General features: G+C 39.2%; 1 protein-coding gene and 1 long non-coding RNA gene across 3 annotated transcripts; one reads left to right on the top strand and one right to left on the bottom strand.

Moving 5' to 3' along the window:
• Nucleotides 1-114: 114 nt before the first annotated feature.
• Nucleotides 115-26670, bottom strand: LOC122668011 (probable anion transporter 6, chloroplastic). 2 transcript variants are annotated; one of them, XM_043864531.1, is made up of 16 exons: nucleotides 26235-26670; nucleotides 25949-26094; nucleotides 25433-25532; nucleotides 25134-25186; nucleotides 24097-24171; nucleotides 20518-20598; nucleotides 20252-20313; nucleotides 19589-19677; nucleotides 17372-17487; nucleotides 15775-15811; nucleotides 9954-10049; nucleotides 1094-1235; nucleotides 924-976; nucleotides 653-739; nucleotides 503-540; nucleotides 115-424 (listed from the first exon to the last, which is right to left on the bottom strand). In XM_043864531.1, the coding sequence occupies exons 1-16, from the start codon at nucleotides 26625-26627 to the stop codon at nucleotides 403-405; spliced, it is 1590 nt and encodes a 529-aa protein (XP_043720466.1). In that variant the 5' UTR covers nucleotides 26628-26670; the 3' UTR covers nucleotides 115-402. The 2 variants fall into 2 exon arrangements, with proteins under 2 accessions (XP_043720466.1, XP_043720465.1); XM_043864530.1 differs by having other exon boundaries at nucleotides 115-540; nucleotides 26235-26668.
• Nucleotides 12721-22658, top strand: LOC122668012. The gene is made up of 3 exons (XR_006333888.1): nucleotides 12721-12780; nucleotides 14830-14971; nucleotides 22648-22658. It is a non-coding gene; the product is annotated as an uncharacterized LOC122668012 (long non-coding RNA).
• Nucleotides 26671-27500: the final 830 nt, after the last annotated feature.

Below are 27500 nucleotides of genomic sequence, written 5' to 3'. Positions count from 1 at the left end.
TGAGGCAGGATTCAATCTAAACCTGGCAGTTACAGGCTAAGGTCTTTACTAACTGAGACAGCTGGTTAAAAACAAGGGAAAGAGTATCACTAACTATCCCAAAGACATCACTACAGTAGAAAATTCTTACCCTGGATAAATTTACAAGAACTAAAATCCTTACAACAATGTGTTCTTGAAATTTCAAACATTTCAAATCAATTACAGTGGTAAATTTGGGCTTTTCCTACCTACTCCAATCATCCAACAGGATCTAATGTACATATTATATACATATGCTTTTCTCCATGTGGTCATAGAACAATTGTCACAGGTGAATGATGTCAACCTCTGCAGCTCCATTGAAGAACTCGGGACACCAATGCAATAGAATGAAGAACACTCCAACTTCAATGTCATTTTTTATGGTAGTTTTAAGTCCACGAGAAGCGAACAGAATCAATTTCTTTTGGAAAAGCTTTGAGGCTTACTACTTGCAAACTTTAACCATACTGCCGTACCCGTTAAGTAGAAGAAGATTGATGGAGCAAATAATGATATCTACATAATGTTAAAACAGAAAAATCATAGAATTATCTCGACAAAACTCGTAGGATATTACTGGTAAACAAAGATGTAATGAATCAAAAACCGTGCTTGTTAGATGACTTACACTCCATGAATGGGTTGAATCAAGAAGATAGCCTGTGAGAGCAACACCAACAATTCCAGGTACTGCCCCAACCGTGTTGGTAATACCCTACGCCGGGCAAAAAAGAACGAAGGCAAAGTTAAAGAGACGTGATCCTTGCTATAACTGAAGTAAGATTTGAGGAGAGTAGCACCACATTAATTAACTCTATGCAAAATATTGAAGCCCTGCATAAGATGCCCATAATAGAAAAGCTCAAAATAGGAGTACGAAAAAATGAAATGTTACTTACTAAAAGTACACTAGCATACTCGGGAGATATATCCTGATGTGTACAATAAAGTCCTGTCATGAAACAAGGAGTAGACATAAGTAAAAACCTCTAATTGTAAGAAGATCAAATGATTTGCAACTTCAACTACTTCTCTATTAGTATAGAATCATGGTTGAAATGGTCATTACCTGATAAGGCAAAGCTTGAGAGGGCTAAGCCACCTGTCAGAAGCACCACAATTTCCCAGTGTGGCAACCCTAGATTCAAAGAGGAAAGAGTCATGCAAACTGCAGGAGACAAAAAGGCAATTGTTTGGCAAATTTTTCGCACCTACATGGGTAAAAATAAGAAAATTAGAACTGGTAAGAACTGAAATTAAAAGCAAACCAGGTATACTAAATATTTGCTACAGTAAGTCGGTAACAAACAGAAAAATCAAACAAAAGAGATTTGATCTTTCAGTTATTGGTGAATTTGTATATATTGTAATATTAGACAGAGATGGGGGAGTAATCAAGAAGAGATGGCATTGAAAGTATTTTTTTGTTTGGCATTTCTAATTCATGCAAAATTTAATATTAGGGTAATTTTTCAAATAAAAAGAACTAACATTAGTGTAAAGAGCAAACCCAACTTCCTTCATATCAATTTTTTATTATTTTATCATTAGGCAAAAATTCATTTAGAAGGTCCGTCCTAATAATCTTTTCAAGACGGTCCACCATTTTGGGCCACGTGGGCAGTTGGTTTTGGCCAACTGACATTGGAATAGTTATATATATTATTGGTTAGCCACATGTCAAATTTCAGACCCAAATTAATGTCCATGCACCCTCTTGTAGTCCCAAGATTTTCAAAGCTTTAACTTGCCAATAGGCAAACTCTATTTGAGCTGAAACACAGTTGGTTGTTCTCCAGAGTATGATGACTAAACTTGGTACTACAAACCCTACCATGGCATCTTCCACTGCACCTGCCTCCCATCTTTCCCAATCAGGTATATTTCTTGCTTCTTCCCACTCTGGCTTGGCTCCTTGATTCTGGAGCCTCTGATCATATGACTAGTTCCTCAGACTTGTTCCACACTTATGACCCTTGTTCGGGTGAGGACAAGGTCCAGACAGCCGATGTTTCCCTCTCTTCCATTTCTAGTAAAGATTCTATCTCTTGTACTCCTACTATCTCTTTGTCCTCTGTTTTGCATGTCCCCAACCTCTGTGCAAATTTACTTCTATTTACAGACTAACCGTTGATCTGAATTGCTGTGTTAACTTCTATTCTACCCATTGTGTTTTCCAGGATCTAATGACGGGAGAAACAATTGGATATGGCAGAGTACGGGATGACCTTTACCACTTGGATCCAGGTCTCACTACTGCTCCGTCTCCAGTTTCAACACATATCTCTCGGGAAGATAGTGCTCTTAGTCAACTGTATCAATGGCACCGTCGCCTCGGTCACCCCTCTTTTTACATTTTAAGTTGTTTGTTGCCTTCTTTAGTTGAACACTGTAATCTGGACTAGTTTAATCATGATATTTGTGAACTTGCAAAGCAAACTAGATCCTCTTATTTTCCCAGTGATAATAAAAGTAGTGTTCCATTTTCTATGACACACTCTGACTTATAGGTTCCATCCAGGACTGTTGCTCGGGGTGGGTTTAGATGGTTTATTACTTTCATTGACAACTGTACCCGTGACTTGGGTGTTTCTTCTTCGCACTAAGTCTGAGCCTTTTTATTGTTTTCAATCTTTTCACACCATGATTCGTACTCAATAGTGGAGAGGGAGTCCTGGTAAGGAAATCTAGAGTGGGATGGTGGATAGATCTACTCGCCGGAGTAGGAGTTGGCGGTGCCATTGACGGAGAGAGATGGGTGTCTTCCCAACTTACAAGGGCCACCTTCAAGAGCGCGAACCTTCTCAAGCTCATCAGAGAATTTGAAGATAAAGAACCCATTGTCCAGAAGAAAAATATTGGCTCTTCAGTGTTTAAAGAGGGAGAGTTTGACAATATGGAAGGGGGGTCTTGAACCAAGAAAGTGCCCTACCACAGAATTCTCCCAGATTTTTGCTTCATCTTCAAGGAAGCCTGGAGGACAGAGAGCTACTTTAGAGGAACCAACAATGGAGGGAGCAATGAATTGCAGAGGAAGACTTTCAATCGAAGAAGCAGGGGCAGGACTGAATAGAGCACTCCACCGGGGAGGAGGTGGAGCAGCATGGGAGGTTGAAGGAGAGGAAGATGGGTGGGCAGGTGAAGGAGAGGAAGAGACCCTAGGGGATGACGGCATCCCACCAGGGAAAGCAGGAGGAGAGAGGCAAGCCCTTCAGACCAGCCAGGATGGCTGGCACTCAGGGAAACAGCAGGAAGCTCCTCTGTCCCAACATTTTCAGTTTTTCCCACGATTCTTGTGTGGTGGACTTGATCAGAGTCCTAGTCCTGTGTTGATGGAATCTTACTAATAGTAGATTAGGAACCTCTCTTTTATTTCCTCCCCATCCCCGGATTCTTGATGTATCATCCTTTTCTATTCTGTTTCTTCCCACTCCCCACCCCTGTTAGAGTTGTTAGAATATCTTGTATAGGGGTAGTTCTGTCATTGTCTAGTTATAAGACATGACTAAGTTGTATTTTTACTTTATTGTCTTATTTCTCCTTACCTCCCTAGGGAGGCTTGTGTAATTTGGAAGACTTAATGAATGAAGCTAATATGTGTGTTGAGAATCACTCTCAACACACACAATCGATTCTCCCATTCTCTTCTCTTCTTCTCATCTCTTCTCTCCTTCTTCTTCTTCTTCTTGTATACTCTTCTCTTACCAGATTCGATCTACCTTTGAGTTTCAACTTGGTATCAAAGCCAACATCTCTGGTTTGAGAGTCGGCTGAGCTCGTCCTCATCTTCTCCTCTCTTTGGAACCCTATAAATGTAAAGGGGTTCCATTGAGGCTGTATATGTGAAACCTATACTCCTTACAGTCTTGGGAGTGGTATTCCTAAGTTGGAGAGAGTTTCGAGCTGTGAAGGTGCCTTGAAGCAATGGAGGAAGATCGCAAGTTACCGCCAGCTTGTGAAGCTTCTTCTTGGTTCTCCTTCTCTTCTCCACATCTTGGCATGAGACCTATTGGAGTTGCATCGCCTAGGGTGTTGTTTCAGACCCCAAAGCTCTTGGTTGTTGAAAAAGAAATGCTGCCTTGCTGCTAGATGTTTTTGAAGACTTGAAACCAGGCTCTGTTTTCCGCCAGCCTAGGAGTGTCTCGTTTCGATTCTGCCTTTGGCAGCTGGTGACCTTGGAACTTGTCCCATTTGTGTCGTATGGGAGTGCTTTTTGAAGCCCTAAGAGCCTGCCCTTGAAGGTGGAGGGTCGAGGACTGCTACTGTTTTTTTCTACTGCTAACACAGGTATCGGCTGCTCTGTTTTTTGTCTTCTCCGAGGTCTGCTGTATTGGATGGCTGAATGTGATAGTATTACATCTTGATACACTTATTGGGTATTATGGACTAAAGGTTCTTGGCTACTAGCAGAATTTGGTTTGAGTTATACAAGTTTTTGCTCTTCATATGCTTGCTGTTTTTTAGGCTTGGCCTCAGCCTTGTGGTTTGGTTGATTTGGGACCATATTTTGTATTGGTCTGTCTCCTTGTTTTGGGTTGAGTATACTCCCACTTGCGCAAAACAATTTATATTGATTGTTGAAGTATTTGCCTATTATGTCCACTGTGTCGGACAAGATTCGAGGTCGTGGACCAATTACATCCGGCAGCCCAAGTGGTGGTTTCCCAACCATGGTTTCCTTTGATAACCCCAACACCCGATCTCGCTTGTGAAGTTGGACAATACCAACTATTTGGATTGGTCCTGCTCCGTGAAGTTGTCTCTACGTAGTAGGGGAAGTTGGGGTACATTCGGGTCTATCACGGCTCCCGCTACATCGATGCAGTTATCTCAAGTGGGAGACTGAAAACTCCACTGTCATGACTTGGCTGATTTTTTCCATGAAACCTGAGATAGGTCGGAGATTTATGAGTAAGGAGACTGCTAAAGATATTTGGGATGGTGTATCCAGAATTTTTGATAGAGTTGGAGATTCCACGAAAGTGTATCAAATTCTCCAAAAATCATTCATATGAAACAGGGTGATAGGAGTATATCCGAGTACTACAACTCGTTATTAGCTTGTGGGAGGAGTATGATCATTATACCAATCTCCGCTTGTCCAATGCGAGGATCAGGCAAAAGTCTACAGGAGCCAAGAAAAGGAAAGGATCCTTATTTTGCTTGGTGGTCTTAACTCGAATATGAGCCCCTTCGCAAAGAAATCTTAGGGAGGTCTCCATTTCCATCTCTGGATGATGTGTGTTATTTGCAAAGTGAGGAAACCCGGAGGACCACTATGGATATTGTACCATCAATAGAGAGGTTCTGCTCTTGTTTCCAGCTTCCCAAAAAGACCGGAAAAGTGGGGAAAGGCCGTGAGAGATACAAATGTGACCATTGTGGCAAGCTTGGACATACCAAGGACCGGTCTTGGGATCTTCATGGACAGCCCCTGGTATGCGTGGTAGTTCATCTCATGCCCGTGGAGGCAAGCGAGGGGGAGCTAAGGCTCATTCTCGTGACATCCGAGTCCGAGCCACTGGACCGCACCGCTCCCGATTCCCTCTCACGGGATGATATTGCAGCCCTACGTCGGTTGATGTCTCACCTTGGAGGGTCACCATCGGTTCTAGCTCGGAGGGTTGACTACTTCGCCTCACTCTGCAGTCTCATCTCGCTACCCCTACGCATCCACTTGGATCATTGACTCGAGCTTCCGATCACATGACCGGTATGTCCCGTTCTATGATTCCTATTCCATTTGTTCTCGCCGGACAAGGTAAGGGTTCTTGATGGTTCCTTTCTCCTCTGTCTCTGGTAAGGGTAATGTGCGGGTTACTCCTTCTATTTCCCTTGAGTCCGTCCTTCATGTTCCCGACTTTGCTACTAACCTATTATCATGAGTCACCTAACCAAATCCTTACATTGTTGTGTCACTTTCTTTCCTTCTTATTGTGTCTTTCGGGATTTGGAGACAAAGAGGGTTATTGGCGTGGGGCCGAGAAAGGAGGACTCTATCTTCTTGAGCCACGCCACCGCTCAATCTCTCGCCAGCTTATGTTTGTGGTCGGCACGACCGGAGTACTTTGAGTCTCTTATGCTTTGGCATCAACGTTTGGGTCATCCCTCTTTTGTTGTTATGAGGAGACACTTACCCCACTTGTTTACTTCCTTTCCCGCATCTTATGTTTTTCAGTGTGAATCTTGTATTTTTGCTAAACATTGTCGCACATCTTATCCTTATCGTGGTAATAGATCTCCGCACCTTTTTCCCTTGTTCATACTTGATGTTTGGGGGCCTTCTCCTACTACTTCCTTATCGGGTTTTCGTTATTTTGTTTCATTTGTGGATGACTATTCTCGGTCTACTTGGACTATTTTGTTAAAACAAAAGAGTGATGTTTGTGATGCTTTTAAGGAGTTTTATCACTTTATCGATCTCAGTTTGGTACTCACATCAAAATTGTTAGATCCGATAAGGGGGTGAGTACATGTATGGGGGCTCCAACAATTCTTTCTCGATAAGGGCATCATCCATCAATCGCTTGTGTTGACACCCCACAAAGAAAATGGGGTGGTGAACGCAAAAACCGCCATTTGCGGAAATCACTAGGGGCCTTCTCTTTGGTATGCACGCTGCCTAAGACCTTCCGTCCGATGCCCTTCTTACCGCTGCCTTTCTTATTAACCGGATGCCAAGTCCACTCCTTGGCTCCAAATCCCCTCGCTCTTCTTTCTCCTCAATCCTCGCTTTTTCCTTGTCTCCACGCGCTCTTTGGTTGTGTTTGTTATGTACATGTCAACAAATCAGCCCGCACCAAGCTTGATCCCAAAGCTCTCAAGTGCATCTTCTTAGGCTACTCGATTCCACTAAAGGGTATAAGTGCTACCATCCTTCTTCCCGAAGGCGATTTCTCTCCAAAGATGTCACCTTCTTTGAGTCTATTCCTTTTTTTCTTCTTCCCTCGCCATTCCATTCGGGGGAGAGTATTAGCATGAAGAATGCGGATGTCATTCCCTTCCTATCTCCTTTACCTACCTCTACTTCCCCATTTCTATTTGATATTGGAAAGTATAAAGAAGTGGATGTTGTGGATGATGCGATGTTGATGGTATTGGTGATGGTGATGCTAGCGACAAAAGGAATACAAGGGGATAAGATTTAAAGAAGATGGTGTATTCACAAGAGGTGAATGCTTGTTGAAGGAAAAAGGAAGCAACCATGGTACAAGCGACCTGCCAAAACCCCTCTTTGGATCCACATCCTCGCCTCATCCTCTTCATCGGTAATTCCTCTCCTTCGAATTAGATCTTCCCATTGCTATTAGAAAGGGGAAGAGAACCTCGTACTAATCCCATAGCCCATTTGTTTCCTATAACTCCATTTCTCCTACAGTGTTGCTTTTCCACTGCTCTTGAGTCTTCTTCTATTCCCAAAAATGTCACAGAGGCCTTATCCAATCCAAAATGGATGCAAGCAATGACGAAATGGTGGCTCTAGAGAAGAACAATACTTGGACACTTGTTGATCTTCCCAAGGGGAGAACTCGATTGGATGTAGATGGGTTTATACAATCAAGTATAGATCCGATGGTACAGTGGAAAGGTACAAAGCTCGGCTGGTTGCTAAAGGTATAGTCGTGTATGGCATTGACTACCAGAGACTTTTGCCCCTGTAGCCAAGCATAACTCCATCAGGGTTCTTCTTTGAGCAGCCAATAAAGATTGGCCTATGTACCAATTAGATGTGAAGAATGCATTTCTTCATGGAGATTTAGCAGAAGTTGTGTACATGCAGCCTCCACTTGGTTTTAAGTGTCCTCACCGAAGGGAAAGTGTGTTTGTTGAAGAAAGCTCTTTATGGCCTAAAGCGTTTCCTAAGGCCTGGTTTGAGAGATTTAGACAAGCCATTCTGAAGAATGGGTATTCCCAGTCAAGCTGACCACACCTTGTTTATCGGGAGAGGTAATGGTACGATTCTACAGCTCATTGTCTATGTTGATGACATTGTGGTGACTGGGAATGATGTTCTTGAGATAGATAGATTGAAGTCTTATCTCGCTAAACAGTTTGAGATCAAAGACCTTGGAATCTTAAAATACTTCTTGGGTATTGAGGTATCTAGATCAAGGAAAGGGATCAACATTTGCCAAAGGAAATTTGTCTTGGATCTTCGAAAGAGACAGGGATGATGGGGTGCAAACCACTACTTCCCCCATTGATCCGAATCATAAACTTGGTGATGAATGTGGTTCTTCTCTTATAGATGCAAGCAAGTACCGGAGGTTAGTTGGGAAACTAATCTATCTCTCCCTAACTCGACCGACATCTCTTATGCGTTGGAGTGGTGAGTCGGTTCATGCATGCTCCCGGGGTGGACATCCTGGATGCGATATCGCATCATCAAATACTTGAAATCCTGTCCAGAAAGGGCCTTTATTTGCCAGGCATGACCATTTACAGTTGAAGGCTACACGATGCGATTGGGCTGGTTCAGTCTCGACAGAGATCTACTGGGTATTGTACCTTCTTGGGTGGTAATCTAGTTACCTGGAGGAGCAAGAAACAACCAGTTGTTGCTCGATCTAGTCTTGAGGCCGAGTTTAGGGCCATGGCCCATGGAGTATGTGAGCTTATATGGCTAAAACGACTTCTTCACGATTTGAGCTTTAAACGAAGGGCCAATGAGACTTTATTGTGACAACAAAGCGCATAAGCATTGCCCATAATCCGGTTCAACATGATCGAACCAAGCATATTGAGGTCGATCGTCACTTCATCAAAGAGGAGTTGGATTAAGGGTGCATTTGTACTCCCTTTGTGAAAACAAGTGATCAAGTAGCGATATCTTCACCAAGGGTCTCTCTTCTAGTCTATTTAGTACTCTATTGTAAGTGGAATGTATGACATTTATTCTCCATGAGGGGGAGTGTTAGAGTTGTTAGAATATCTTGTATAGGGGTAGTTCTGTCATTGTCTAGTTATAAGACATGACTAAGTTGTATTTTTACTTTATTGTCTTATTTCTCCTTACCTCCCTAGGGAGGCTTGTGTAATTTGGAAGACTTAATGAATGAAGCTAATATGTGTGTTGAGAATCACTCTCAACACACACAATCGATTCTCCCATTCTCTTCTCTTCTTCTCATCTCTTCTCTCCTTCTTCTTCTTCTTCTGTATACTCTTCTCTTACCAGATTCGATCTACCTTTGAGTTTCAACTACCCCCCCCTTTCTCCTTTTTTAATGTATCATCCTTTTGGTTAGTTGTTTTTCCCTTCCCCGGCTTTAGATGTATCATCCTTTTTGATAGATGTTTTTTATCCTTTGATTGGGGTCGCCCCAGGCCTGCCACTTTGGCTTTTGTGATGTACTTTGCTCTTTTTCCTTAACATATTATTTAAAATGTCGTTCTTTATCATTAGTTATTTTGACTCATCTTAACATTCAAAGTTGGTCCAAAATGAAGGAAAATATTTTGTATGGGCTTCTAACTGGCCTTGCATAGTGTTGAATGATTTGGGATTGACCCGGTCTGGTCCGGTCCGGTTCTCTTTAGATCCCTTGTTGAAGTGTGTAATGTAACTAAGTACACTAGAGTGTCTAGATTCATTATGCACATGTTAATTGTGCTGAGTATATCTTCCATATTTGTAATAATCCTACAATATAAATAAAGGGGTGGCCTCTGTCATCTTGACAAGCCAAAATCTTCTCTCTCCCTCTCAACTCATAGTAAGGTTGATTTCATAGATTCAATGTGGCTACAGAAAATAGATACAGGTTGAAGTGTTCAGTAATGATAAGCCATGGGTGAGGATCTTATAGACATAGAACCTAAAGACTACATGTTAGGGTTCAGGAACTAACGAGAAAATAATAGTTGCATGATCTTTTCATATGAAAGTAGGAAAACAATTTTAGGACTCCTGTGCATGCTGTCCATACCATTGTGGTTTCAACGCCACTGGCAATTAAGTTGTCTGCAAACTGGGCTGCAACACCACTCACAAGAATTGAAGCCAGTGGGGGAAGGACAGAAACCTGCAGTGAGAATTTCAAAAGATCATTAAGTAGAGTTCACAAAATCTTTAAACTAAGATGTATTAAAGAAATTGAAATTGATTGCCAATGAAATTACTACTGACAACATTGAAGGAAAACATTTTAAGCAGAAGATAACCCTTCATTGCAATGTCATGACCACAAAAGCTCAGCCACATCCAATATATTTTGGTTTAAGTCCATAACAGAACATTAGCTATCCTATGTCAAATTTAGTACAGAAGCATGGTTCCATCATAATTTTTTTCACAATGTTGTAGGTTCTGCACTTCTAGATTATTGGGTATCTAATGTAGCAACACTTAAGAGATGCTAAATATGAATCCATCAAACAGGGAGTCGAGGAGAAGAAATTAGCATAGTTTTAAAAACTGGACTGGAGGGTCAAATGAAAAGACACTCGTTCTGGTTTTATCCCCCTTTTTTTTACCGGTTTTGAGGAGAAAACCGGGAAAAAGAAGAGAAAAAAAAAAATGAACAAAAAATTATGGCAGTTCCAGTTTTCTCTGGTTCCATCTCATTACAGAAACTATGGAAATTTGTCCTAGTTCTACTGCATATACCTGCAAAAGGTCGAAGGGCACACATGAATTCCAAATAGTTTTTACATCAGTCACCAGAAAAGAAGGTGCAAGTTGTTATTGATAATCATTGTGATAGAAATAACAATACTGGTTGACTTGTTCGGACGTTAAGGAAATTCCAGCTTAAGAATGTCATATAATTTCAAAACAGCAATTTGTAACTTGACTTAAACAATGAAAAATATGTTGATGTTGCTAAGTACAAGATTATTCTTGGGGCAAACAGTTATGTGGTATTAAAGAATTTAAAGATTTGTGCCATGAGAACAGATTGTCCCTCACCAATTCTGATCTGGATCAGACACTCAGAACAAGGATTGGTGGATCCACTGACCAAATAATTACAATACCACTTGATTGGCCAATCCACTAGGACCGAGAATGGGTCCTGTCCAATACCAATACTGATTAGAGGATCCCATGCCGATCTTTAAAACAACAGTTATCTTAGTGAAGATGTTAACTAGAGATTTGAAGTTGTCTATGGTACGAAGGAAGCTGTTCTAAAGTGTTATGAAGGTAGATGGTGTTTTCAAAATCAAGTACATAGCTTGACCTATCAATCTCTAGGGTGTAGCCAACTACAAACAAGAATGAAGAGAAACTGAGAAAGTATTCATCCTGAGAATGTCAAAGAAGAAGGGCTTCAAACTTCCACCAAGTTTTTATGGTTGCACCACTCATTTGCACAGATTGGCAGATCACTAAAATGCAACCCTACATCTGGGGTATGAGTTTTATATTGCCTAATCAAATCCTTGGTATGTTATGTTATAACAGCCATCTTCATTTGTCTTTTCTCACACACCCGAGCTGACAATAAAAAATAGCCAGACGACCACTATGAATGTTCACACACACACACAAGGATGGGCTACATCCACGGCCGAGCGATAACCAGAGCTTCACTATTTTGATAAAGAAATTACAAAACCCTCACTACTACGCCATTACGAGATAACCCACACACACACACAGACAGAGAACACAGATCTACGTGTTTCACCCAAGATAGGCTATGTCCACGGCCAAGCGATAACCTGAGCTTCACTATTTTGATGAAGAAATTACAAAACCCTCACTACTACCTCATTACAAGATAACCCCTATATATAGCGTCTCCCGCAGTACAATATAGAGAAACCCTAATCCCCAAAAGTACAAAACTGCCCCCCAGTATAAACCTCTATATATAGCGTCTCGTGCCATTATTGGGGAAGAATCAACAGTACTTCTGGATTAAACTGAGATCAGGCTTCACCAATATCACTGAAGTGGTCACATATATTTCTAGTTTGGTTTCATTGGTTTTCAGAATTTTGGGGTGAAGGGTATTTTGGAAGTCTTATTCTAGTTTAGTTGCATCACCCATTAATTTCAGCAGAAGTTTGACTTTTCAACTTAGACATTTCAGGGGGGGTCATTAGTAATCCCTTAACTTTTCTTCAAACCTTAATTTTGACAAGTCAAAATAATGCATAATTGATCTTGAACTAGGGAAGAACCAGTGGGACATCAATCACAACAAGATCGTAATACGGGACAAACATAAATAGATAAAGAATTTTTTGTATAACTCTATTTCTATTATCTTTTTTACATATAAAAGAAGAAACAAGAAAGATATGACTAAGGTTTCACCATCTAGCATGTGGAAATGGAATCACCACCATGCCCAACCTGCTGAATTACTACAGTAGGGTCTGATTGGAATCACCACCAAGAGGCCTAGAACTGCATCACCACAGTCCAAAAGGACAACATCACCACTGTACCAAAAAGGCTGAAGCCAAAACTCACTTTTTTTTCAATTGTTAGAGGGTCTAAGCCCCTACTCCTTTATTTATAACTTCATAGAAACCAACAGAACAGGAAACCTCTAGCATGGTAGGAAGATCCCTTACAACTTAAGTCTTCCTTCCAGATAGAAACTATCTAGAACCATAGTTGTCACGGCATCTAGGCGACCCAAGGCGTTGGAGAGGGTCCAAAATCAAGACGACACCTACTAGGCGACCAAGGCACCTGGACGCCTAGGCGTTGCCTAGAAAACTGTGTCTAGAACATTACAAAATAGAAACTACAGCTGGATTGTAGCATATCTATCCAACATTACAAAATAGAAAGTAAGAAGCCACAAAGTGAATATCCTTAACAGAATATTCCCCCACTCAAATCTCCTCTACATCTTCTAGAATATCCTCCAAATCTCCTCCCTATGATCTGCATAAATTCTTCTTGGCTTGGAAGAACTCATCCTCGAGTTTTGAAAAGTTGAGGAATCAGATCCGCACGATCAACCTTCAGTCAAAAGTATAACTCAACAACTGTCGCCTGCATCTGTGATCCCTCCATGGCTCTGAGACCAAATAATGCAGAATCAATCTCGAGCCAAGGAAGAACCAGTGAGAGATCAATCACAACAAGATAGCAATATGGGACAAACATAAATCGACAACTGAAATTTTATTCAATTCTTTTATTTATTTATTTTTTTAACATATGAAAGAAGAAACAAGAAAGGATATGACCAAGGTTCAACACCTGGCTGCCGGAATGGAATCACCATCATACCCAACCTACTTAATCACCATAGTAGGGTCTTATTGGAAGCACCATCTCAGGCTCTTGGAAACATCACCAAGAGGGCTAGAATTGCATCACCATAGTCCAAAGGACAGCATCACCACTGCACCACCAAGGCTGAAGCCAAAACTCACTTTTTTCAATCGTTAGAGAGTTTAAACCCTTTCTCCTTTTCTTATAACTTCATAGAAACCAACAAAATAAGAAACCTCTAATATGGTAGGCATAGTTAACAAGGCGTCGCCTAGGCACCGCCTTGGCGTCCTGGCAGAATTATGAGCACTGAGTGGGACTACGCTTACTATGAGTCATGAATGGCGTTCGCTCTGACCATCTAGGCGTCGCCAAGGCAGTTAAAGCGACGCCTTGGTACGCCATATGGTCAAGTCGACCGCCATTGATGACTAATGGTTTTTTTTTTTTTGTCATGCTCTTTCTTTTATTCTTTTTGTTTGATTTCTATTGGTTTGTGTATAAGGATTCTAATGTACACTGCTACATGGGATAAATTAGCTTTAAAACTAAAAACTTAAAAATCTAATCCCTAAAAAGTAAAAGGTGAAATTGTCAAATCCCTAAAAAGTGAAACGAAAATCCTCGACTCTTCGTCTCTTCCCTCTGCGCAACTCCAAGTCTGCAACTCTTCGTCTCTTCCAGTTCCGGCAAGGCAGCAACAGCAACTCGAATCTTCCCGTCTTCCAGCAAGGTAAGTCCCTACTCCGGTACTCCCTACCTAGTCTTCTTCTTCTACTTCTCTGTAACTCTGTTCCCCCTCCCCCCTTTTTTTTTTTTTTAAATTTTAACGACTGCTACTGCTTCCCCCCAACAGCAACTCGACTCTTCCAGAGTTCCAGTTCCGGCAACAGCAAGTCAGCTTCCTCTTCCTCCTACCTTTCCGGCAAGGTAAGTCTTCTACTCCCTATGCTTCTTCTCTGTAGTCTGTAGACTCTGTACTCTCACTCTGTAACGGTAACTTCTTCTGATCTTCTCTTTTTTTTTTTGCTTGTTAACTTCTATAGTTCTATGCTTCTTCTCTGTAGAGTGTACTAGTGTAGTCTGTAACGGTAACTTCTTCTCTGTTTTTTTTTGTTTTTGCTTGGTAACTTCTATCTATGCTTCTTCTCTATCTATACTAAATAAGAGAATGTTGATTAGTCATTTGTGATTTTGTGCTATGTCTTTTAGTTTCTTAATTAATTTATGATGTTTGATTATTCTGAATTTTTATGTGTCATGTATGATTTTTCATTTTGATGACTTTTTTTTTTTGGATGAATAAATATTAAATTACGAAGAAAAAAGAAGGAATGATACTATGATGCATCATGTATTGAGTGTTTGGGGGGGGGGGGGGGGAGGGGGAAAACTAACACTAGACCGCCTTTACCGCGTAAGCTCCGCTTAGGCGGTAGAGAGCCGCTCTACCGCCTAAGCGCTTAGACAGGCCTCCACCGCCTTGGACTGCCATGCCGCCGTGACAACTATGATGGTAGGAGGATCCCTTACAACTTAAGTCTTCCTTCAAGATAGAAACTATCGAGAACATTACAAAATAGAAACTATGGCTAGATGGTAGCATATCTAAAAAGTAAGAAGCCACAAAGTGAAACCCAAAATTTCTCATAGTATCTGGAATATCTTTAACAGAATATTCCCCACTCAAATCTCCTCTAGATCTTCTAGAATATCCTCCAACTCTCCTCCCTATGATCCGCATCACAAAACCTGCTTGTTTTGATAGATTTTGGTTTCATTAGGGAGGTTATTTAGTCATGCTTCCACAGAGACCAAGATTTTGCAATTTCTCAGTTGAATTCTTGGGAAAGTTATGGTACAATAACCAGTGGGGGTATGAGTCTGGGATGCTTTCAAATTCTAACCATGATTTCACCTCTGGGTGTCTATTTTAGGATTATCCAAGGTGTCACTTCCTAAGGTTTATCTTCTTCTTCTTCTACTACTTTTGATGTTTTCTTTAATTACACTATAATCCACTGCTGTCCTTATACGACATCCTTGCTCTAATTCCCTTCAAATCCTAGATCGCAAGGTTGTATACCAAATCCAATGTATTTTGTTTTAGATCTATATCAAAACCTTTTCTGGCCTACAACAGTTCTGCTTCCTAGAAGATCTGTATTTTGAAATTCTATGAACTACTAATTCATATCAACACCATAATTGCTATGTTGTCCACAAAATCTCCAGCATTCCATTTGGATAAAAGTTGAACATTCAGACAAAGTGAGGTGTTGCTCAAAGTAACATTTCATAAATTATAATAAAGCCAGGTACATAAAATACCATTAATCCAGCATAACTCGGAATTTAATGAATAACTATCTCACGCTTCTTTGCTGATTGGATTGTTTCTAGATTATGTCAACTCCTCAGATCTATTACAAGATCATCTCGTGCTTCACCTCATATGTATCTAAGAGCATAAAGCATTATTTTATTCTTCACCCAAAAGCTACAAGGAACCAAGATGTCAAAAAAAAAAAAAAAAAAAAAAAGATATATCAAAGGCTTACTCCTGCAGCTTCCGTCAAATTTAGATCCAGCTCCTCACTGCAGAATGTCAATTGAAACTTAAATAAAAAACAAGGACACTGGAAAATACATCAACGAAAGATTCCAAGTGTTGCAAGTAAAAGATCAGTCAAGTGTTCAAACATGCATTAGTAAGAAGAGTTCCAAAGGTTGAACTAAGAAGTTCTGATTATACCGCCAATAACCATACATAAATATTTGAACAACTAGCAATCCAGACAACTTTGATTGAACAAGATAGCACCATTTGAGGAACAGTTTTCAGCTATTTACTGCTGATATTAATGCACAAAAGTTGGGAATGAATAACTTAAATTTTTGGTGGACTTAATAAATTCAACTTACATCCTTCTTTCCTTATATATATATATATATATATATATATATAAATATAATGGATGTCAGATGACCATCACTTTATGAGACAGACAAGACACACAAAAGAGACATGCCCAGTCCCCTAATAAAAGAGAGAACCAGAAGTGCTGATTACATAAATTAGGGATTTCAAAACTAAAACATTTACACATTTTACCCCCCTGAAACTCTTTAAAGAATCTAATTGGGCGTCCATAGACCATAGTACAAGATGAAGACTAAAAGCTACAGGTCTATTTCTGTACTTCAGAGTTGATTATTTTTATTTTAGGTAAATTACACCTGGGGTACCTAATGTTTAGAGAAACTATGTTTGGGGTACATCACGTTTGATTTATTATATTTGGGGTACCTCAGGTTTCATAAATATTATTTTAAGGTACCTCCTGTCTCATAAATGTTATGTTTGGGGTACCTTCTTTTTCATATTTTCAATATTTCCCTAGATATTATGTTTGGTTTTTTTTTCTCTCCTTCTCCAGCTGATCCGCCACAGCAACCATCCACAGAAGGGAAAGAGAGAAAGATGGGGGAGAATATGCAGAGTAAAAAAGATAATAGAAAAAATTCCCAAGAGACGTCATCTTGAAAGGGGAGATTGATCGTCCTCTTTCTCCTCATCCATAAAGGATAGGAGTTGAGGGTCTTTCTTTGATCCTTAAAGGTGGGAGACGATGCTTACACCCACAAGGGTTCTCCATGATGAACAGCAGAGATGAAGAGCAAACAGCCAAAGAAGAAACAATGAAAGAGCTATAAAACAGGTAATGATTTGAGCATGTTTTCTAATGATATATGGGAGACACCCCTTTTGTAAAGCATTGCTCTCCCTTCCCCAAAAATCCCATGTTCTGATACTTTTTGCTCACTTGCTCTCTGATACTGGCTTTCTAATCTCTGTCTCTTCTATTGCAAGTCCTGCCCCCATGGTTATAAATTTAGCGTGTTTAATTATTTAAAATTCTCTATTCTTTTCTTTTCAATGTCTTTTTGCCTTATTTTGAGCTAGATATACTACTTTATTGTTTCCCAATCTTTTCCCATTTAAAGCATTTACTAATTTTAAATATATTGCTTTCCCCTTAATCTTTTTATTGGGAGTTTGCTGCCTGGTTTGAGAAATTCTGCACCAGCAAACGGGACACAGACTTCTTATACTAAATACTGTATGGTAAGAAATAGCTAATAATATAGAGATACCTGAAATAAGTAGGAAGCCAGGAAAGACAAGTATAGTGGCCCCAACTCCCACAAAAATGAACATATATCATCGCCCATACAGCACGGCTTTGGAAAAATTCCTTCCAAGGAACATCCTGCAAATAATAAGCCAGTTTGACAATTGAGGTTACCATAAAACACTATATACACAAAAACTTGGGGGGGGGGGTCGGAAGATAAATTCTTGACAGCATGGGAAACTCTTGTGTTCTACAAAAAATTCTAGTTTGAGAGTATTCAGAGGGGAAGGGGTGGGTGGCAAGACTGGCAGCCTTTCCATGCTTGGCAAGTCAGTACCATATCTGCCACATGCAGGTTAAGCAAGTTCCAAGCTCTTTTTACCTGAACACTACAATTTTGAGTACACGATAACATTTTACAATTGCACACTTTTCTTTTTATATATTTGTTCTCATTTCGGACATAAATATCAAGTGCATCTAGAATAATTTCCTAGAAATTGTATACGATTGGTAGGTATGATTTATATATATAAAAAAAATTTGTGCCGTATGAATTTACCAAAAAACATAGTAGGCAGATCCATCCATATCCAAAAATTTATCAGTAAGAGGGAACCAACTCCAAAAGACAGAACCACACCCAAAACCCATGTAACAGTGATATTCATACATCTCTAGCATGTTCCATGACCTGGCCTGGCCAGTCAAAGCAATTGACCCAACACCTGGTCCTTAAAGTGGGTTGTTCAGCCATCAAACCTGTTTTTCAAGTAAACCATTGATTTCCCAATGGCTTGTCTGACCCATATGGTCGAACTGGAGAACCAGGATGGTTGAACTATCATTGACATCGGTGGTCAAATTTAAGTGTTACAAATTTTGTGGAAAAGAATATGTTCCAATGATTGTTTGGACCCCAAACTTCCAATTAGTGCCTTAACTTGAAACAATACATCTTACCACTTCATTACAACTGTCATCCACCTTTCCTTTTGGCTATCCAAACAATTGAGAGTATTAAAGGAAACTAAAATCACTATTTTAGCACTCTATTAAAGAAATCCAGAAGGTTAATAAAACCATAATGTGGGTTTGGGGTATAATGATGTGTCTGCAAAGCCACACATCTCAGAAAACACAGTATATGCACCAGGCTATTAAGAGAATTGTTCAACTTAATGCATGACATAATGTGTTCCTTTTAGAAAGAGAAACCCAGTCAAAACAATCAGATTCATATTTCCATTTTCCACAACATTTCTAAAGTTAGTTTACATGAATTCCTTAAGTATGTTACAAAAGAGGTGATACAGGAATTAGGTGAGAAATGACTCTTTTTTTTTCCGAATTTTTTTCAACCTTTAAACAAGATCAAGAATATTAAATTTTGTTTTAATATTACAATTCACAAGAAGTTTTGCAACATTAGAACTCTAATTTTTTCGAATATGTCGAAATTAAGAGGAAAACTATATGTCACAAAACTTTGTGGAAGCCTCAAGTCACAAGGTCACCCTTTTTTTCTTCCCTCACATATGACACACTGAGGTTGGTGCAAGAGGGTCCTTCTGGTAGAGGACCTTGCACCCATCTCAAATACCAAATGCCAACCTAAAACAATCACTGAAAGTTGTCAAAGAGCGGGCTAAAGTTTCATAAAGTTACAAGGATGCCATTTCACTGATGGAATCTAATGGCATATCTGCAATATTGTGCAACTTTGAAATCACTTTTAAGGCACTTCTCGTCATAGCTGTCAAGGCATCCGAGCATCTTGGTCGTCTAGGTGGGCGCCTTGGACCCTTGGTCGCCTTGTTGGTGTTGCCTTGCATCCAGGCCCCTTTCAACGCCTTGGGTTGCCTAGACGCTGTGACAACTATGCTTCCCCAACCCTTTTTTTTTTTTAGCTGAAATTTGATTAGTGATATAGATGTGGGATCCTCTATTGAATGGAGCTACCCATGTTTGCCAAAACAAGTTTTATTACATGAATCATGACCCATTAAATAAAATAATTATGTTATTCAGGTACAACGGAACCGTCTTCCACACTGGATCTCTTACCTAGACCCATCTTCTCGGGTGAACAATCGCTTCCTCAAGGATTTTAAGGAATCAAAGTATCTGTTATCCAGTAAGAAATTTCATCATACATTTCTAACACACTAGATCATAAACAATCATGACCAGTTTTTTTTTTTTTTCAAGAAGAGTACAGAAAATTGTGGTGTACCTTTAGTGAGACACTCAACTCTTTCAAGGATGCATTCCATGGTTTTGTCCCCCAGTTAGAAGGAAAACTAGCAATACTTGTGAAGTTTCCTGCCAAACATACAAGTCATGTTCCATGAACTGAATCAATTATTGCAAGGAGGACAAGGATCTTGAAATAGAAGTACACCGATAAAACCTAAACTAACAAACCATGAATTTCTGTCAATAATCATGCCATAAACAGATTAACATTACCATAAGAATCTGCATGTATATTGTTTTTTAATAATAATAAGCTCTGCAGAAGTTACTAAAGATAAATAGAATTGCAAGAAAATCATTTAAGGCATGAACTATGGGGAGGGAAAGAAGAAAAAGAAATACGTCAAGAAAATTACAAATTCTCGAGTGGAGCAATTGCTAGCCATCCTATATCAATTTTATTGTGTTTCTCAATAGTAAGGTGACTACTAGTATAGTATCTGCAATAGTCTTTGTTTTATTTAACAAAGTCAGAGAATTTCAAACTAGCATTTCCAATGGCAGATTCAGTGACTGAACGCTGTTCAAAACTATTCATGTGGCCCCTTCTGATTAAGCAGAAATCACTCACAAATGACTGAGATAAAGCACTAATGCTACAACAGTAGAACAGAAAAACTATAAGGAAGCAGTTACTTACGTGATATGTTTTGACCAGTAAATGAAGATTGCCCTTCTTTAACAAACTGAAATCCCAAACACCTTCATGATTGTTTGGAAACAACATGAATTAAAACTCATTCTATTTAAATTCCAACACTTCAAAAATGTTCACTGCTTTCCACATAAACCGCTTAATTTTCTCTTTTTAATTCTACAGATGCAAGGATCCCTCCTGCTTGAATAATCGCGACTCAGACTATACTAGAACATCAGGTAGAAGCACTATATGGAAATAATACTCACCAAAGTAACCCCAAAATGCCAAATATGTAAAAGACAGATTCCCAGCCAAAATTTTGGATAAGAGGAGGAGCCAAGAGAAGCCTACAAGAATTGAAGTGTCAAAAAATCAGCATAAGAGGAAAATATCATCTTATTAAATCCATACACACATAAGCACAACTTTCCTCTTGTAGGAAACAAATACATTGAAAACGTCTGGGACTATGCACTCAAAATAGAGAGGAAAACTCAGCAGCAGTACAGTGAACATAACAATGTCTTGAGATCAACGAATTAATCTTGTCATATTCTTAGCAGGCCATTTCCATTGAGCACCTGAGTTCAATATGACAGCTTGAAAGACAAATTTCAGAATTTAAGCTTTAATACTTCAAACACCATGTTTATACAACACTTACTAGACCATACAAATCAAATAAGATAGTGATTGTATTAACATCAAAGTATTTCTCAAACTAGGAAATTGTCTTCCAATTTAATTGGATCAACCTTTTCTTAACATGTTTTATTGACTTACCTACCAAAAATGTCAAAGAAAGTATCTTATCAATTTAAATTACACTGATTAGAATACAACTAGACTCATCTCTCTGAAGTCGATAACGATGCAATAAGTAGGACTGCATTCTTCTATTCTTTATTTATAAAAGTATCATTGTTGGTAGGGAAAAAGAAAAATAGGACTGCCCATTTCCAGACTTCTCAATATCTCCTCACCCTGTTGTATATTTATGTTATGTTCTATAGACTTTTCAAATTTGTTAGCATTTTTACTCTATGCCACTTCCGTTTCTTGTTCATCTTATTAGTCCTGGCCGGATGCTCACTTCTTAATTTTTTTAAATTTCAACGATCTTTCAAGACTGCAGCTACAATGAGATTTTTTTAAGTTTGAAAAAAGACCAAGTTATTATCATTATATGAGAGAAGTTCAAAATTTAAGGATTTCATTTAAATTTTGGCCAGCAGGGGTACTATAAAAACATTAGCCCTACCCCTCTTTGCGAAAGTAGGGGTAAGGCTGCGTACATTATGACCCTCCCCAGACCCCGCAGTGACGGTAGCCTCGTGCACTGGGTACGCCTTTTATTTAAATTTTGGCCAGTGTCAAGTGTGATGCTAAAGGAAAAAAGTTTAAAGCTTGTCCCTAATAGATACTTACCCATGAGACAGGTCGGCAGCTGGCACTATAAAAACATTAGCTAAACCCTTTTACATGGATCTTAGAACTTTATATTTTCGACCTTATGCTAGGGGGTACTCCCGGAAGCGACACGCTGCACTATGACCCGGGTGTCGTGAATTGTGAGCAAGGGTTAGCTAGGGCATCCCCTGTAAGCACTGCACCGCTTCGGCACTCAGTTGCAGTGACAAGGATTCTCACACCACGGACAAGTGCGGGTAAAGGAGGCTAGTACAAAAGCGTAGGATTAGATTAGCATCTTGGCATTGTTGTCAAGGCCTCCAGGCATCCTTTGCTGGAAGGGTGCCTTGGTCGCGGACTCGCATAGGTGACGCCTAGGTGCCTTGTTGGTGTCGCCTTGATTTATTTTTTTCCCTCCAATGTCTAGGGTCGCCTGGTCACCGTGACAACTATGCATCTTGGAACATAGGAACTTTAATGGGAAAGAGTTTAGAATTGTTAGATATACTGAGAAGAAGAGGAATTAACATAACTTATATACAAGAGACTAGATGGAAGGATAAAAAAGCTAAGGAATTAGATGACTATAAACTTTGGTATACTAGGAATTAATATAATAGAAGTGGCGTGGGAATAATAGTAGATAAGGATTTAAAAAATGATGTTGTGGATGTTAATAGAATTGGTGATAGGATAATATCCATCAAACTAGTTTTAGAAAAAAGAAGTAATCAGTATAATTAGTTCTTACCAAAACAACAACAAACTCAGTCTTATCCCAACTTAATGGGGTCAGATTGGATGAAAATATAAAGAAACAATTTTGGAAACACATGGATAGATTAGTTTAAGGAATTAGTGAAGGAGAAAAGATTATTATAGGGGAGATTTAAATGGACATGTTGGAAGAGATTGTAGAAGTTATGAAAGAGTTTATAGAGGATATGGTTTTAAAGAGAGCAATGAGGGGGGGACTTCAGTTTTAGAATTTGTTGTGGTGTGCAGCTCTTGACAACAGCCATATTGAATCAAGGAAACAACTAATAGAAGAAAAAAAAAAAAGGGTAAGGTGAGGGTTACTTCCTCACTGTGAGGTTATTAATAAGTAATATATATCAAGAGAAACAGGTACTTGAAAGGAAGGGGAAAAGTGCAAATGCCTTGATACAAAAGCAACAAGTCTCAGAAACAAAAACCTCTATCAAGCCAAGTTCATCATCAGTCAACAGCCCCATGCAAAATATTAGCAGTTGGCTACAGGAAACCGTTTCAATAATTTCTGTCTATTCAGGGCCGTATCTCCTGTTAAAGCATTATCTCATTCAAATCTTTCATCAACACCATCAAGCAAATATTTGCTTGTAAATAAACTCTTGATGTCCTCCTGGTCAGTCAAGAAAGGTTTACCTAATGGGCACATGAGAGAACTCGAAAGCGCATCAATGCTAAATACATGCTTTAAAAGGGAGAAGAACATTTAATAACCTTCAAAAGTCAGAAAATAGTAGTATTGCTTTTTTTTTTTAATTTATTTATTTATTATATAAATATATAAGAATTCAAAATTTTTAATTCATGGAAATACAAACTCCAGTCAAGTAACCCTATCAGAAATGTAATTTAGCAGTATGTAACATTAAACTTCAATATAGACAGGAATCATTTGGCAGATTCTTCAATGATCATACCAAGTTATACATGAACTACTTGCACTCCAGAAAATTTTCCAATCCACAAATATGCCAACTGTACCTTCCAACCAAAATAATGTGCTATCAAGTTGCATGATTAAAACACTTTCATGGCAAACCAAGCATCCGAAGTGATTATAAAGTCAAGGCAACCATTAATAGTTCATATTAGCTCAATTTTCATGAACATCCAAAGGATTCCTTGGGTCTGGCCATCAATGCAGTTTTCAGCGTTCAATAAAATTGTTGTGTATTCACTCCAATCAATGTGTCAGATTAAAACAAAGAAAAAGTATACTGCCCACTACAAGGAGGAATAAAATTAAGGGCCAATTCATGAGCACTATGGTGATTGAAATAACTTCTTGAAGGCAATCCATGAACGGATTTAAAGAGCTTATAAATATTGGTTGATTAATTTAAGGAAGCCGATCACAGAATGGACACCCCCATTTGATCATATTATAGGGAAGTAAAAAAAAATGAGTACACTCACTAGCCAAAAAATGGCACCAATAGTAACTTGGATGCTATACATAAATAATTCCCTTACACTTGCTTTCCTTGTTAGCAGATTTCATTATAGACAAAATCATGTAGTGAACAGTATGAAGCACCAACATTCTCATACATTTACCATGGACATTTTGGATCAAGTACAAGTGGTGACATCCATGCAGTACAAAAAGACAAAAAAAGTGTCATCATGCACCACCTCCACCATCATATTTGTAAGAAACTCACCCTAAAACACTTCCTACGCTCAAACCACCAAAAACAAATGCTACTGCACGTGATCTCTCTTCTAATGGAATTGTCCTGCATAAATGAAGCACCAGTCAAGTCAAGGGAACAGAAAAGGTATATATAATCGCCTCCCTATAACACAAAACATTACCCCCAGCATGTAATATCAAAAGGCAAAAGCATGACCAGTAAGATCACATAATAACCAGGTGAAAGTCAAAAACCTTATATCTGGTGTAGATTTTTAACAAAAGAGATGCTTGCACATGGATTTGAACCATCGATTTCTTTATAATCTATTCAATGATCACCTTAGCATCGCCACTATTTTTCCAAAGTCGCAGCATTGCATTAAATTGAGTGTATTGGTAGGAGAAGATTCATGTGGCAAACCCCTAGTAGTTGAGATAAGGCTTAGTGAGTTCAGTTGATTCGAGACCGTTATTTTCATCTGCTTTTTTCTGACTTTGTGGGGTTCTTGCCTCTCTTGCAAGGTGACTTCTATTTATTCAATTTAAATAATTTTTTTATATCAATTACAAGGGGGAAAAGGGACCAGAAACAGTAGTCCTGATGAAAATAAAGAAGCTTAAGAAACAAGAACAGTGGAACTACAAGAAGAAGCAAGAAGCTGTAGCAAAAAAAAATTTACTGCAATCAACACTCAGAAATTAAGGATTAAAGAATTTTCTGAGCTGTGAAGCATTAAACCAGGAAAATACCCAAAGGCGAAGTTTGCACTAGCACACACATAAAGGAAATGAGTTCCTAAAGAGGACAAGAAAGGGGAGAGAAGACGAGACTGTAAGAGCTCCATTCATAAAAGTGATGTTTTCTTCATCACCATTTAGAGTTGGAAATCAGTTAAATAGTTATCAACAACATTGAAAATGCTCAAATCACCTTGGAAGAAGAGAGAAACAGAGGAAACACCAAAAAAACTTACAACCTGGGTTTTGCAAAAGCTAAACCTGAAATAATTCAAAAAATTAAAATGTTCCCATAACTCCATTCTGTTATCCTCGTTTCTTTACCTGGCTATGAGGTCAGTTGCAGCTGAAGGAGAAACACCTTCTCCAATTCCAACCTGGACTTCTCAAAAGAAAGTAAATGTTAGCACAGATCCTTATATAGCATAGACCATGCAAAAGCAACATAAACACAAGCAAAAAGACAGATACAAAGTACATGAAAATCATACAAGGATCAGAACGTGTCAAATCTTCATGCATGCAAGGGAAGATATACTACTAAAAAGTACCCAGCATACAACCACATCAGAACCTACATAGAAATATTCCGACATGAATGACTTGGATGCAAACCAACATACCAAAATCCTTGACAAGACAAGTCCAGGCATAAATCCTGCTACGGAAGGAACAAGCATTGTCGCCAAAGACCAAGAGAAGACTCCAATCTCAAGAACTTGCCTGCATGAAAAAGAGGGTACGTGACAATCATGAAGCAGGTAGCCCTCTACTTAGTTGTTGATTGACCCCAATAAAATGATAGTTAGGTTTCAGCGTGTGAAATTGAAATGTAAATCAAGATGGATAAAACCCAAACTCGGTTACACTTTAACAGTTTTTAACCAAAACAATTACTGTTCGGTTAGGCTTTCCAAAGTAGGCCTTAACTCCGAACCTTTTTCGCATTCTACTCAGAACTTCAACTAAGTAGGAAACCACCTAAGCCAGGTTTAGATTGTGTAACCTTCGAAGCATCATCATTTACCCAATAATCTTTGTTTTCTGGGTGAATAAATTTTTATTTTCTTCAAAAATTGAAACATTGAGTACCCAATAAATTAAGAGCAAACATAAGGATAGGCCAATCAGAAACTTACCTTCCACCAAATATCTTAGCACACCATCCACCAGGCAATTGACTTAGAGCATAACCCCAAAAGAAAGAAGATTGCACCAATCCAGCCATTGACGAGTTCCACCCAAACTGGTGCGACATTGGAATAATGGCGATACTCAAATTCACCTAAACGATTATTCATTAAAGATGAAGAAGAACATGAGGATAACAGGAATTGAAACACGACGACCATAAAATTAATAGTTATGAGCATAGAGTAGTTTGCAAAATTTCGAATTTCGCTAGAGGGTAACTATAAACAGTACCTTATCCATGTTACAAATAACAAAAGCCAAGGACGTAGTGCCAATGAGCTTATACCGTAGAGGAAGGTCTTTCCACGGAGGCCATCTCCAGTAAAAACTTTCCCCTCCAGAACTACCAACAGTACTGTTTTGATCCTCAGAAACCAAAGAGGCAACCTTCTCAGCTGATTCTCCAACTGGACGTAGACCACCAACAACTCCGATCCTTTCGTTCTCTGCAACATCTCTCTGTTCCTTGATACTACAAGAAACTGTGAATTTGAAGCCTCGCTTTGAAGGCAGAAGATGTAACTGCGGCAGTTTCAGAGAAGTGTTAATGATGGGACTTTGGAACTTCGTATGGTGAGGGAGAGTACACCAGTAGTTCTCTGTTCGAAGAGAGAAGTTGGCCATTTTTTCCTTTTTCGGAGCTGAGTGGACAAGAAGTTCGGTTTTGCCTGAAATATTTTGAGGACATTGGATACCGAGTTGTGGAAACTCGTTAAGTGTCCTAGAGGAGCAGAGCGAGACACGTGAGTTTGTACTCTGGTGTGGTTCCCATTCAATTGGAATATTTTGTATAGAACAGGTTTCGGATGCCCTTGTAAACACCTTTCGATTGGAATCATTTGAGCCAGGTGGAGAGCAACAATGGCTACCGAATGCTGATGAGAAACCAATCAATAAACAGAGAAACCCTCACCCCAAAATAGAATAGGGAGAGCAGTAGGTTAACAGCATACATCAATCATAATGCCGTACATAAAGGGCAAGGGGGTCTTTTCCAAAAGGGTAGAGGAGAGAGGAAGATACGTGTTGGACAGCCTAACAGCATGCCCAGCAGAAAATTGCCATGTGTAGTTCACGAAATATCAATCATCTACCCCCAAGGGGTCAGCTCAGTTGGCAAAACATCAACTCCTCAAATAAGAGGTCTATCACTGGGCAGTTTTATCAAGAAAACATCACTAATTGATGAATAGTATCATATGGAATGGCAATGGATTGTTCCATTGCGAACTAGTGGTAGGTTTGAGTTGGCAAAGAGCCTCTCAGCAAAAAAGAGGGTAAGGTGATTGCATACATTATGACCCTTCCCAGACCTCACAGTGGCAAAAACCTAGTGCACTCGGTATGCTCTTTTTGCTTTGGATTTATCTATTCTTATTTTCAGCTTTGGACTGCTTTCAAAGATATTGATTCTGATGTTCTACATGGAAAAATCCAGTTCGGCTAGAACTTAGCCACATGATAATAATATCATGAAAATCCAGTATGTTTTGTCAG

The sequence above is a fragment of the Telopea speciosissima genome, chromosome 7, assembly GCF_018873765.1.
Source record: "Telopea speciosissima isolate NSW1024214 ecotype Mountain lineage chromosome 7, Tspe_v1, whole genome shotgun sequence".
NCBI lineage: Eukaryota > Viridiplantae > Streptophyta > Magnoliopsida > Proteales > Proteaceae > Telopea > Telopea speciosissima.
This window is presented reverse-complemented; position numbering and strand designations above follow the sequence as displayed.